Here is a 12,477-nt window from a genome sequence, read left to right as displayed (position 1 = left end):
TGGTAACCGTCTGTCACGTTGACGAGTGATTTGTCTTTTCACAGGATATTTCACCTCCTCATCACCCTCTGCGTTCAGTACTTCTTCATGAGAGACTTGGAAAAGCTCACGGGATCCTTCCGCATAGCGATTATATACTTCACTGGTGGACTTGCTGGAAATTTGGCTAGCGCTATATTTGTTCCTTACAGAGCTGAGGTAAGAAGCTAAAACGTCCAACTGTTGCTTGGTACGCGCGATATGATCGATGGTTGGGAATGAATGAAATTTTCAAGAAAAGATAGTACTAGAAGCTGAAACTGTAGTTTTGGAATAATCGACGAAATATGTTTCGAGAGGATGAGGAAATTTGAAAGTAACAACCAGGTGAAGCATAAAAGTATCGGATAAAATCAAAGCACTTTTTTTTGCTTAACTCCGATGTTGATTTTACCCTATTTTTCCGCAAACAGCATTTTTATTATTGTAATCATCGATCGGAACATTTGCCACAGGCTCTTTTCAATCTAAATTTCTGTTTGAACAACAAGGAGAGAGTAAAAGGGATACACCGTTATTTGATGGTCAGCGTTCGGCGGTTGAATATTGCGAGAATCGTTCAATAATGCAACAGAAACGCGCGCACTGTCCGATATTAATATCAGTTAGGCTTTAAGTTAGTTGGACTCGAGTTTCAGGGGAAAAACAATATTGAGGAAACGGTGAGTAGAGTCGAAAAGGCGGGATGGTAGTCGGAAAAGTTGGAGAGGCGAGAATATAATCAGAGAAGTTTTAATTGAATACATCTGAGCGAGAGAGGTGGAAGAAGTAGCAGCTATAGCAACAGCACACAAAAGCATTGGACGGCCGATTTAACAGACGGGATTTTATTGTGTGTTCGCAATTTAATCAACACACTTGTGGCTGTTTCCATCTCTCTCTCTCTCTCTTTTACTTTCTCTTTTCAAGAATCAACTGCAGCCCAGGGGGGAAAGCAGAAAATCTCTTCGCTCCTTCCTCCCCTGCTAAAGTTTCTCGAAGACTCTTGAAGCAGCCCTCAACTCGCACACAAAGATACGGACTTTTGCGCAGGGTGCAACGAACGAACTCTATTCGAAATACTCGCGTTCGCATCTCTCGTTCCACTCCGTTGTACACACAATATGTCTGGACAGTTTTGCCTGCATTGTTTTCTCCAACTTTCATCTCGGGAAACCAATTTCAATTCTAAGTTTAAATGCTCGATCAGATATATCGTTAATGTTGAATACTCGATGGCGAAATTGCGCGCGATACGAATCCAGATTAAATTTCACAGTCCAGTACCTCGCCAACGGCTTGTCGATTGGATTTAGATAAGAGCTATGTTAGAAAATGTCTGACAAGGTATTTTTCTCACCTTTCCGACCCGGCGTTGGGTGACGCATTTTTTTTTTTTTTTCAATACAGGTACAGATCAAATACGGAGATTCTCAAAGTCGTTTGTCTCTGCGAATTGAGATTTTAAAAAGAGACAGATGTTTTGAAAACTGACAAATTTATAATTTTCAACCGACTGTAAGCTAATCATTTCTCGTCTCGAAATTTTTGTCAACCTGACGGTTTTTCAAAATAAACAATTAACAACGGTATACTCGAATCATAAGTTCTCTTATTTTCAAATACTCTGTGATCCGTTTCAGCTCGTGAAAATTACTACGAAATAATACGCTTCGATTTCTGGAACTCTCTCAAATCTTAATTCTCAGGCAGACTGCTCGGAGGATGGACCAAGCTCTGATCCTGTACCTCGAAATTTTTGTGTCTCTTCAGGTGGGACCAGCGGGGGCGCATTTCGCCCTCCTCGCGACGCTCGTTGTGGAGGTTTTAAACAGCTGGCCGATGCTGAAACACCCGCGCAGGGCGCTTTCAAAGCTGCTTCTATCGTTGTTCGTGCTGTTGCTGCTCGGGGCGTTGCCCTGGATCGACAACTACGCTCACCTCTTCGGCTTCGTGTTCGGTTTCCTGGCCGCTTACGCTGTGATGCCGTTCATATCCTTCGGGAAGTACGACCGACGGCGTAAGATCCTCTTGATCTGGGTCTGCCTGGTCCTTATAGTAGGGCTATTCGCAATGCTCCTCGCCCTCTTCTACAACGTTCCGGTCTACGAATGCGAGATCTGCAAACTCTTCACCTGCATACCGTTCACCAAGGACTTCTGCGCCTCTCAGAATATCAATTTCAAGAGGGAGGAACCCGTATGACACCGGGGGCAGCGGTCAAGAGCCGAGCTGGCAATACCGCTCGGCCTCTGGTCAAAAGCTCAGCATCCGCCGCTGCCGGTCCGTAAATTCGGAATAACACTACCAAGTTTCGATTGGAATTGGGATTTGGATAATTTCTGGTTTCGTCGTATTGGGACTCGCCATTATATCGCTCCGATTTTCATCGATTTCGGTAGAGATTATCGCAGCTAAGGGTAAATACGTTGGAGTCGGTCCCACCTTCTCACATGGTATGTACATGTAAGCTATAGATTAGCCCTTTCTTCCTCCCCATTCTCCTCTCCTTCCTCTGCCAAAACATTCCAGCGCGAGAAAAAAAAAATGGGAAATTGGAGAAATGATATCCAAGAAATGGAGGAGAAAAAGAAAAAAGAAATACAACCGGACGAAAAGGACGGGAAATATTTTTCCCGAAGAATACCGATCCACTGACAGCACAAAGTAGTATTGTTTAACGATATGTATTTAATCAATAAATACTCCTATAAATACTATTGGGATAGAGGCGTTTTTTCAAAATATCAAACGAAAGAGATATTTTTGTGTGATGATATAAGTGATAATGGTGGTGGTGGTGTGGTGGTGGTCGTAATTATTATACGCGACGTGGGCGTTGTTAATTCTTTTTCTTCAATATATCAATTACTGAATACGCGAAAGACATGAGAAACTTTACAAGCAATTGAATAATACGAAATTGTAAATATAATAATAATTAATAGTACTAACAAAAAGTAATAACGATCATGATAATAATATTAATAACCATACCCATACCTGTAACGACGACGACGACGACGATGATTATTCTTATTATTACCTTAAAAGTATCACATGCAAGGAAACGATGGGACATTTTTTTAGAAGAATTACCCATGACGACCATTCGTCGTACAATATGGGAATGCGCGTACGTATGTATGTATATATAAGTATACATATATATGTATATACGTACGTATACTACACGCGTCGTATGACACATTGAACAACAGGTGAATATATAACATCGTAGTTATTAATAATAATGACTCTAGTACGAAAATTAAGTATAATATGATAAGACTTGATAAGGCATTTTGATTAATTATACCTATATGCATGTATTCGTATATTCATATATTTATGTGCGCACACACGTACACATATATGTATGCGTATACGTCAGTGAAAATTAATATGCGATATATACATATAAATATAATGATAATAATGATATTGTGAATGTGTATTTTATTATAAACGCGTAAAATAATTATACTATACGTACGTCTATATGTATAATATTCATATACATATAACATTATATTGTATTAAATATAAGTTATACAATAATAATATATATGATGATATACACATAGAATTACGTACACACGCGCGCGCACGCGCACACACACACACACACACACACACACAGAAATGCAAACACACCCACACAAATATTATACTTATGACATACATGATAACGTTATATAAAATTATAATAATGATAATAACAATGATATTACAACATACGATGATTCTTAGGAAGGAGCATGGTGAAAGTTTTACGTCAGGAAACAAACCATAGGTTACGCGATATATATATGTATATATATATTATGCATAACAGTGACGATGATAGACTAGGGTGAAAATAATTGCGTCGCATACTGAATAAAACAAAGATTATTAACATCGTATTATTATTGTTGTTATTATTATTATTATTGTTATTAATATTATTATCCTCATTATTATTATCATTATTATTGTTATTCTTATTATTATTATTGTTGTTGTTGTTGTTATTATTATTATTATTGTAGTTATTCCTGTTCGTTGGGAGTTAAATAGCTTAAGAATAAAAATGTGCGAACGAAGGGAAAAAATTAAATGATCAATGCGTGATAATAATAGTAATAATAACAATGATAGCGATAATGTTCATAATAATGCTAATAATGATAATGATCTTTCATAAGGATTGAAAAAGCGTGATCGGTGATCGCAAGAGGAAAAGAAGATATAGAAGAAAATTCGAGTTCAAAGAAACGTATCACAGAAAGAAACAAATGAAGAGAGCCGATGAAGATTGACGCGAAAAAAAAAAAATAAAAAATGTAGTAGAAGGTGAAGAAGAAGATAATGTGCCACGAAGAAATTTACGATATACAAAAAAAAAGAAGAAAAACATTAATTATACATATACAAGTATACATGAATATATGTGTATATGTATATTAATAATAAACTAGGTATGTGTAATGTATATTATTATACAATCACGCGATTAATGAGAAATGTATTCGAAGCCACCCCCACGTTCAATCGATCGATCTTTTCCCTCGATTTCCACTGTATTCGTACATATAAATATACATATATACGTATATGTATATATACAAAAGAAACAAACAACATTATTATTAATTAAATTTCTTTTCATATTTTTCTTTTTATTATTTCTGTTTTCTTTTTCCCTGCATAATTATTACGTCAAATCCATTTACTGAGACTAATAATTATCGATGTATTTGAAATAAATAAAATGATGGAAAAATGCAAAAAAAAAAAAAAAAAAACTAATAAAAACCAATGAAACGAAAAAAAATTGTCGCGTACTTTTACGTGAAGTTTCTTTTCTTTAAATACCCCTCGTCGCTTATCGCTTTGCACATAATTGTTAACAGCAGGATTTTCAATATTTAATTGATTAGTTTAGATTAAATTTTTAGAATGCGATAAAAACGCTAGCCGTCGACAATTTTAAAAATATCGCGAGACTTCGGGTTTAAAGAGGTAAGGAAATCGAAATAAAAAAAAATGGAGTATAAAGTCGTGAGGTACGAGTCACGTGCATTTACTTGTGCGGAAAGATTTTGGGACAGGCTGAAAGATGATCGAATCTACTTGGAAAACAGCCAAATGGGATTCGCGGCCGTTTCACTATTAAAACAAACCATTATAAACATCTTTCTTTTCTTCCAAGGCAATTTGTTCTTGAGAATTCGATTTTCATCGTATAAAAATAATAGACGATAGCAGTAATGATAAATAATAATTATAAACTAACAATAACGATACAGTATATATCTCTATAGTATTAAATAAAATTACGTCGAAGGTAAATTTTTAACAATAAGAGTTTAATCGTAATAGTAATAATGAAAATGGACCAAAGCTGTACCTACACAACGATTGTTGCACATGTCTTTGCAGACGTAGTTACTTTTCTTTGGCTGTTGCATTTTCTTTTCGTTTATTCCCAACTATCTCCGATGTAGAATCAATCGAAAAACACGTGCTGTGTAAAATAGTTTTGATTTCTTGTGTATTGGGAGGAAGAAAAGAGCAGATCGTTTTGTCTCACTTTTTCTTCGTTTTTATATTACATATAAAATATTATAAATATTATTGTAATAGTCACTGTTACACGAATCATGCATATACATACCATCGCCCATTAGTAATAATAATAATATATCAATTTAAATAACAATAAAGAGAATGTATAAAAACAATCCTCACGCGTACAGGCAATTCTTATACATTATACATTGTATAATATTCATTCCGTCGTATGTTGCAATTATTTTATCTTTATTCATTGATAATATCGTTGAAAGAGAAAGAGAAAAACTCGTTTCTTCGTTTCATTGATCATTCGTCGTCATCCATCTTTTGGTTAAAATCATGAATTTCTACTATTAGTTTCCGCGTCATTTTTCTCACTTGACAAAAAATTCTCGCGCCTCACATCCGCGTGTAAAATTCATTCGTCAAAGGAAGAGAGATTCGTCGAAAGTGTATAAAGAAAAATTATGAATAAATCATTCTCGGATGTAAATTTTCACCACTCGAATAATTTTCTCAACGATGCTAACAATAAGGGGGAGTCGGTAAACTGTCGCAAATTATTATACCGAGCTGCGAAAAAATGTTGCTTGCAAATCGATCCGCATCGTTGTTGTTATAACGGTAATTTTATCCGGTATTATTCGTAATAAACACCGACGACGATCCCCACGGCGTACATTTGGGAACTTTCAAATGTAAAAGACGAGTGATTGTCCCTCTCGATGTCCCACAGCCTCCCATTAGCGACTTGTAAACTTTGTCCGGTCTTTTCTACTATCGTCACCTGCACTATGAACTTGTACCTGAAACGCGACGAGGTAAATAATTTCCTTGCGTGCCACTTTTTTTAACCCTTTCATGGATAAATATGTCCTTACATGCGATCTACTTGAAATTTTGTTTTCGCGTTAAGTGAACAAATAAATTTTACCAAAAGCAGTTTAATAAATAAAAAGCTGCAAAAAAAAAAGGTCACGAATTAAAAAGTCAACTCCTAGGAGTTAAAGTGGCATTTTCTGCACTACGCGCATGCGCTGTAGCGAACAAATCTGACATTACGCGAACCTGGCTTCAAGCTTTCGTGTTTCACCGAAAAAACGCGTAACACACTCTTGATGCATGAAAAATCGCGTGCAACAAGGAGGCAACTGGTTTGCCCGTTTGCCTCCCCGTTACACAATATACTATTTTCACAAAAATTTCGAACGATTTCAAATCGCTTCGTGCAATTTCCGATAAAATCGGCTAACGAAGAACCGTCGCAATATCTCGCCTGTCGTAGTCCTTTCGGTATATCCGATTTCTTATCTCGGCCGTCATGTCCTGGCAGAGTTTCATGCAAACCTCGGGGTTGTACTTCATCCCGGTCAGGGTGGTGGTCATAACGTCTTCGAGAACCTTGTCGACTACTTCCTGTTTCCACGGATTGTGGGCATGTAATCGATAGCTGTTCTGGTACCTCGGAATCTGTGTGCCGAAGCAAAAAACGAATTACAACCGGAACTGCGTCAGGCTCTCTGTATCTTTCCGTTCCGCGATTCGGGAACTTGGATAGCGGGTCGTTGCAAATAGTTGTAAAGGACGAACGGGCCGCTTAACGTTTGAGTAAAAAAAAAATACCGTCGGAGATTTTTCCGACGGTTTTTCCCCTCTTTATAACTTCTTCGATCGGACCCGTTCGTCCTTAATCGTGCAGCCCAACCGTAAAGTCGCACCTTGAATCCTCCCTTCGCACTTCTGTAAGTTGCACTTGTGACTTGGTGGCCGGGAATCAGAGAAGCGGTACTCATGCCGATTTTCGACTGCTGGGACAAGGCCTTGCTCAGGGGCCTTTGGCCCTTGGACAGAGAGAGACGTGCATTCGACGATTCCCTCATCGTCGAGGCGATTTTCACAGGCGCGGTTTGAGGGTGGGTTGAATTTTGAGGGGCGTAATTTTTTGAGAAGCTCATTTTCACCAGTTTATTTTTAAAACTCGTTTATTCCTTCGCATACATCCGTCTCGGTCCTATAATAACACGTATGACTAATTTACACTCGATTATTGGAGGAGAAAACCTCTCTACCTCTCTCGCTGATACGTCTCTCCGTCATTCATTCAAACGTCAGTCAGTCCTCGTCGTCGTCACGTATGACGCGAATTGCACGCGTCAAAAAGAAACGTGAAAAACAAAGAAGAAGGAGAGACAGCGAAACAGACGTCGGTTATCGATAGAACTCTAAATTCACTCGCAGTATACGCCGAAGACGCAGCAATAGGCAAAAAAGGTTCTCGTCTCGAATGTAAAGCTCGAGTAATTATCCCTCTGCACGTCCCAGAGGAATCTCATCGACGCCTGTATTCCTTGACTGGCCTTTTCGTTGATCGTCACTATAACGACGATTTTGTACCTGAATGGGATATACGTTCTTTTTTATTGTACATAAATATTAAAGGGGTTTCAAAATTTATGGGGCCAAAACCAATAACGTTTCTTGAATGTAAAGAAAAAGAAGAGAGGAAAATAATTATTCGTGCCTCGAACGTTAATCCAACCAACCAACCTGTCGAAGTTTTGTTTCCGAATCCGATCTCGGATGTCGGCGCTAATTTCCGCACACAGTTTCGGGCACTCTTTGGGATCGTATACGATGTCTTCAAGGTTGTTGGTCATGACTTGCCTGATGATTTTATCCACAGGGTCAACGTTGAAAGGTTTGTTCGATTCTAGACGGTAGCTATTCTCATATTTTGGCGCCTAGAAAGAAAAAAGTGAAACGAAAACCATGAATTTTACACCCGGCGCAGAGAAAAATAAAAGATTAATCAGAGTACGAGTCAAATTACGCTACGCGTTTTTGCGAGGCGTAAGATTTCAAATAACGGAAAAAAAGATGTCCAATGTAGGAAAATAAAAACTACTGCGAACGGAATTTTTTTACCTGATCATTATCGTCAGCTGAAACTGCGCCCTCGAATTGCGTTGGCATGACTTTGTCGTACAATAAAATTCTATGAAAATCGTACAGGTAAACTAATCTATTGAATATATTCGCGGGGCGAAAATGTTGGAAGTAAGGTATAAACGAACAAAAAAAAAAAATTGATCGTTAAATAGAAAAATCAGTAACCGAATCTGCTGAGATTAAATAATAGGGTAAATAGCAATATTCTAAGACTGCACACCCGTTCTTCGGTATGTATCACTGAAGACTTTATACCAGGTATAAGCTTTGTTCGCATCAAGTCCCTTATTTAACTAGGGATCGATCGATCCCGTACCACCGAGCACCGACAGGCACACATTTTTCACATTTTTATACAGAATAGCTACTTCTGTATCTTTGATTGCACCGCGGTTGCCGTTAATTATTTTTTTTTTTTTGCTCGGTTTTGCGATTAAGACTTTAATTTAGTTACCTTGGGTATCGCAGAGCTGTTGATTGCGGCTTGTATGCTACCCTGACGATTTATGGCCGCTGCAGGACGTCCGTCATTTCTCTTCTTTATCTTAAAATTTGAAATAATTTTTAGAAATTAATCAAAGCCGATTATCAATGCAGGTTTTATAGATTGTGAAAAATTTCTGTTCTATCGTTGTAACATCGATGGGCAATTATCGCCACCGTGAATACGAAAAATTCTAGGTACACCGCGATCACGAACGTAATACTAAATATAAGTAAATTTGCATAACTATCATCGCATGCAAAGCTCTCTTCCCGAGGGTTGTACACGTACAATCTATCGGCTATGCGTCTATTTATGAATTATGATATCGCTTTAAATAGGTGTAAAATTCACTCAGACGACGGATAATTATGAGGATAAAAACGACGATAAAAATCGCGAGAGCCGACGTCTACAGACGCACTGTGACACGGACCGATGAAGTTGATGAAAGTTTTTTTTTTTTTTTTTTAAATCCATTTTGGTAATCGCGCGAGTTCATTTACGAAGCTTACAGAAATCTTTACAAGTTGTTAGAAGCGCAATAATGGAGCGGTTATTATAAACTCAACGTCGTAATTGAAAAAGTTTTCAATTTTTACGATAGTCGGACTAGACTAAGATTAAGACTTACGGATTTTACAAGGGTCATCGCCATCGTTATACACCAGCGGATGCTGCCGAAAGGGTTTTGTTTTCGTTTACTTTCACTATTCTGACGATTAGTTTTTTCAATTTTTCGGGTCGACTTTGTGCCGTCGATTTCGCTCGAGACTGCAGGTAGGTAATAGAACGGCTGGAACAGGTGTGACTAAATATCACGAAATCAGTACGAATATCGACCATTTCTTCGCGCATAGGATGAATCACTCTTCGTGTCTATTTCGCTCTTTCTATTACTCTAGTTCTCCCTCACACTATCGTGTATATCCTTTCGACTCGCGGGAAGTTACGCAAAGCGAGCTGTAATTTGGAGGCAGCCGAAACTATCGTGATCATCGTCACATTGGAAACGGCTACAAGACGGAATTAAAAGTATTTGAGTATTCTTATTCGTATGGGAGACTACGGAATATTAATGGTATTGAATTCACAATGAACAACACTGTCCGATTTTAGCTAAAATATACACATTTCAAAGACCGGTATAATGGGATTGATTTAATCACAGTTGAATCGACGTTATTTCACGTGAGAGAGATTGCGCGAACTTATCTAAATTGTTGATATAAATTTCCGGTAAAAGTATAGCTGTCTTTTGTACTCGTACAATATTCTTAGCGCATGATCCCTTCCAATTGAATGATCGTAGAGCGACGACGAAATTAATTAAGCAATCGATTTAAAATTAATTATAGCATTAATTATTGAGTTGTATTATTCGCATGAATATTGACAAGAATAGACTCGATCGAAAGACGTGTTTATTTCTGAATGCGACGTTCCGACCATTGGTCTGTGTTTTTTCACCCCATAATGCGAAAACCAGTTTCAAATTATTGCTAGTCAAACTCGAGCGCAGAAAGCATAGGACTTTGATCAATTCCCGAATATCCTTTATCGGTTCCCTACTGTTCAAATTATTCTCATCCCGACGATTTTTCGTCCGATTGCAATTATCATCAAGATTTTGTAAGGGAGATATATTTTCAAAGTTACAACGATGACGAAAATATTGACGTTGACAATATGGGGCGAAAAAGTTCTTCCTCAATCATTAGTCTGCTATCAATTATGTCATTCCACTTATAATATGATACGATCTACCAATAAATAATGTGTGAAAAAACTTATTTTACATGTAATCAGAGATATCGTACTAATTGTAATATTCATTTAACTTATCGCCTATCAATCATTGAATTATCAACTACGGCGACAAGTATTTGCTTTCCAGTTTAAAAGCATTTTCCATCACTTCTGACGCCACTCATGATCACGAAGACATTCCAGAGCTGCAGAGCTGAGTGAGCCACACCAAAACGACTGCAAGCGTTTCCTCAAGTTCATTGCATCAAGAGGTCTGGAATAAAAGCATAAGAAAATCGAATTAGATATTGTCTCCAATGGGCGAAAACCAATGTCATTGAAATATCATCAATGAGCGAATGGAAGCGTGATATAGTTACCCAGTTAATCGCCTTGAGAAATGGGAGATCCCCTGTCTCGCTTCGACCCCTTTCCTTTCCCCTTGGACTTGGAATCCCGCTTCCTACTGGAGGATGACGTGGAGGTCGTGGATGCAGAATCCGCGGGACTGGAATGGCTGGAAACCTCGAGATCCCACCTGGCCAAGGCGTCCCTCAAATTCTGGCCATCGCCTTCTTCGTAGGTGTCAACGTCGACGTGAAGATTGTCCTGATTAGAATGTCCATTGTTGGTTGCCTCAAGATTGGCACGCATATCCTTCCGCTGGTCGTCGGTGTGCTGTGGACAGCGCATCGACCTCGTGCATAGTTTCTTAGTGTGTTCGGAAACGACCCCACAGATTTGTGTCAGCAAGGCGCGTTTGTCCTCAACGGACATGTTCTCGTAGTTCGAGGGAGAGTTCTCGTTGCTAGTGTGGTTGTTTTCGCCTCCGGCGGAGCCGGTGTCCCCGTTTCTATGAACGCTCTTGCTCTGCTTGGATTTTTTTAGCCCGTTGCGATCCTTGCGTCTTTTCCGCTTGTCGTTCGTCAGGCTCCAGTCGACGTCGTCGTCGTCGTCGCTTAGGACGCCACTTAGGGTGCTCAGGTCTTTGGAACTGTTCGCGATCCGTCTTGACGCTATCCTTGAACTGTTCCTCCCCATTCCCATGCACTTCTCCAGGTGCGTGGCAAAGCGACAGGCCGCAACACCCCGATCACAGTTGGGGCAAGCGCAGTCCTGCGATTTCTTTATCGCCTGCTGGCCAAAGACGTCGAGACCCGGCAGGTCGACTATGGCGTATGACTCATCGTCAGGAATGCCCTCCTCGACGTCCGAACTGCCTGTCTTCACGGTTCTGTGAACGTCAAAAACGAAGCCCATCATCACCTCGTCCAAAAGATCCTCGTATATCTCTTTAGATGCCGCGTCGACGTTTTCCGGTTTGCTCACGAACTCTAGAAACTTTTTGTTCAATTCGTCAACCCGCTCGTCGATCCCAGACATTGTAATCTTAACCTCTAATTACGAGACGTTCCGAAGTGTTTTGGATATCTGGAGATACGACTTTTACAATTCTTTCCGAAGGATATAAAAATTTCGCAGTATTTATTTAACCTTTGTGGAATATCAGACACTTAATTATACGACGAATCTGAGAATATTTCCTTCGGATCTCTACGTCGATACTCGCCGCTATGGAGAATAGATAAAACCTGTAACCACGATCCAAAAACCTTAAAACGGAGAGTCCGGTCATCGAACAGTTGGTAAGACAGTTGGTACAAACCGTGTTGTAGGTGGCGCTGCCTGGTGGTGAAAACCGAAAAGTCCAACCC

The 12,477-nt window shown here is 39.0% G+C and overlaps 4 protein-coding genes across 10 annotated transcripts in view; 1 reads left to right on the top strand and 3 right to left on the bottom strand.

Moving 5' to 3' along the window:
* The window catches only part of LOC124309054 (uncharacterized), a 58,051-nt gene extending 55,313 nt beyond the window's left edge, over window positions 1-2,738 (top strand). For all 6 annotated transcript variants that reach the window (XM_046772293.1, XM_046772290.1, XM_046772292.1 and 3 more), the window contains 2 exons: window positions 45-198; window positions 1,792-2,738. In XM_046772293.1, coding sequence (XP_046628249.1) covers window positions 45-198; window positions 1,792-2,223 — 586 coding nt within the window. In that variant the 3' untranslated portion in view covers window positions 2,224-2,738. The remainder of the gene's footprint in view (window positions 1-44; window positions 199-1,791) is intronic.
* A 4,048-nt stretch (window positions 2,739-6,786) lies between these two features.
* On the bottom strand, window positions 6,787-7,535 carry LOC124308839 (dynein light chain Tctex-type 5-like). The gene is made up of 2 exons (XM_046771976.1): window positions 7,299-7,535; window positions 6,787-7,050 (listed from the first exon to the last, which is right to left on the bottom strand). The coding sequence occupies exons 1-2, from the start codon at window positions 7,533-7,535 to the stop codon at window positions 6,829-6,831; spliced, it is 459 nt and encodes a 152-aa protein (XP_046627932.1). The 3' UTR covers window positions 6,787-6,828.
* A 19-nt stretch (window positions 7,536-7,554) lies between these two features.
* On the bottom strand, window positions 7,555-10,282 carry LOC124308838 (dynein light chain Tctex-type 5-like). Of its 2 annotated transcripts, XM_046771974.1 has the most exons (4): window positions 9,648-10,282; window positions 8,984-9,073; window positions 8,128-8,321; window positions 7,557-7,974 (listed from the first exon to the last, which is right to left on the bottom strand). In XM_046771974.1, the coding sequence occupies exons 1-4, from the start codon at window positions 9,669-9,671 to the stop codon at window positions 7,809-7,811; spliced, it is 474 nt and encodes a 157-aa protein (XP_046627930.1). In that variant the 5' UTR covers window positions 9,672-10,282; the 3' UTR covers window positions 7,557-7,808. The 2 variants fall into 2 exon arrangements, with proteins under 2 accessions (XP_046627931.1, XP_046627930.1); XM_046771975.1 differs by lacking the exons at window positions 8,984-9,073; window positions 9,648-10,282 and adding an exon at window positions 8,506-8,657 and having other exon boundaries at window positions 7,555-7,974.
* A 137-nt stretch (window positions 10,283-10,419) lies between these two features.
* On the bottom strand, window positions 10,420-12,386 carry LOC124308837 (ataxin-7-like protein 3). Its single transcript, XM_046771972.1, has 2 exons — window positions 11,143-12,386; window positions 10,420-11,036 (listed from the first exon to the last, which is right to left on the bottom strand). Exon 1 carries the CDS (start codon window positions 12,143-12,145, stop codon window positions 11,147-11,149), a length of 999 nt encoding a protein of 332 aa, XP_046627928.1. The 5' UTR covers window positions 12,146-12,386; the 3' UTR covers window positions 10,420-11,036; window positions 11,143-11,146.
* Between the last annotated feature and the right edge of the window lie 91 nt (window positions 12,387-12,477).

This window comes from Neodiprion virginianus, chromosome 7 (genome assembly GCF_021901495.1).
Source record: "Neodiprion virginianus isolate iyNeoVirg1 chromosome 7, iyNeoVirg1.1, whole genome shotgun sequence".
NCBI classification, from domain to species: Eukaryota; Metazoa; Arthropoda; class Insecta; order Hymenoptera; family Diprionidae; genus Neodiprion; species Neodiprion virginianus.
The sequence above is the reverse complement of the archived record's forward strand: the minus strand, read 5'-3'. Positions and strand labels throughout refer to the sequence as shown.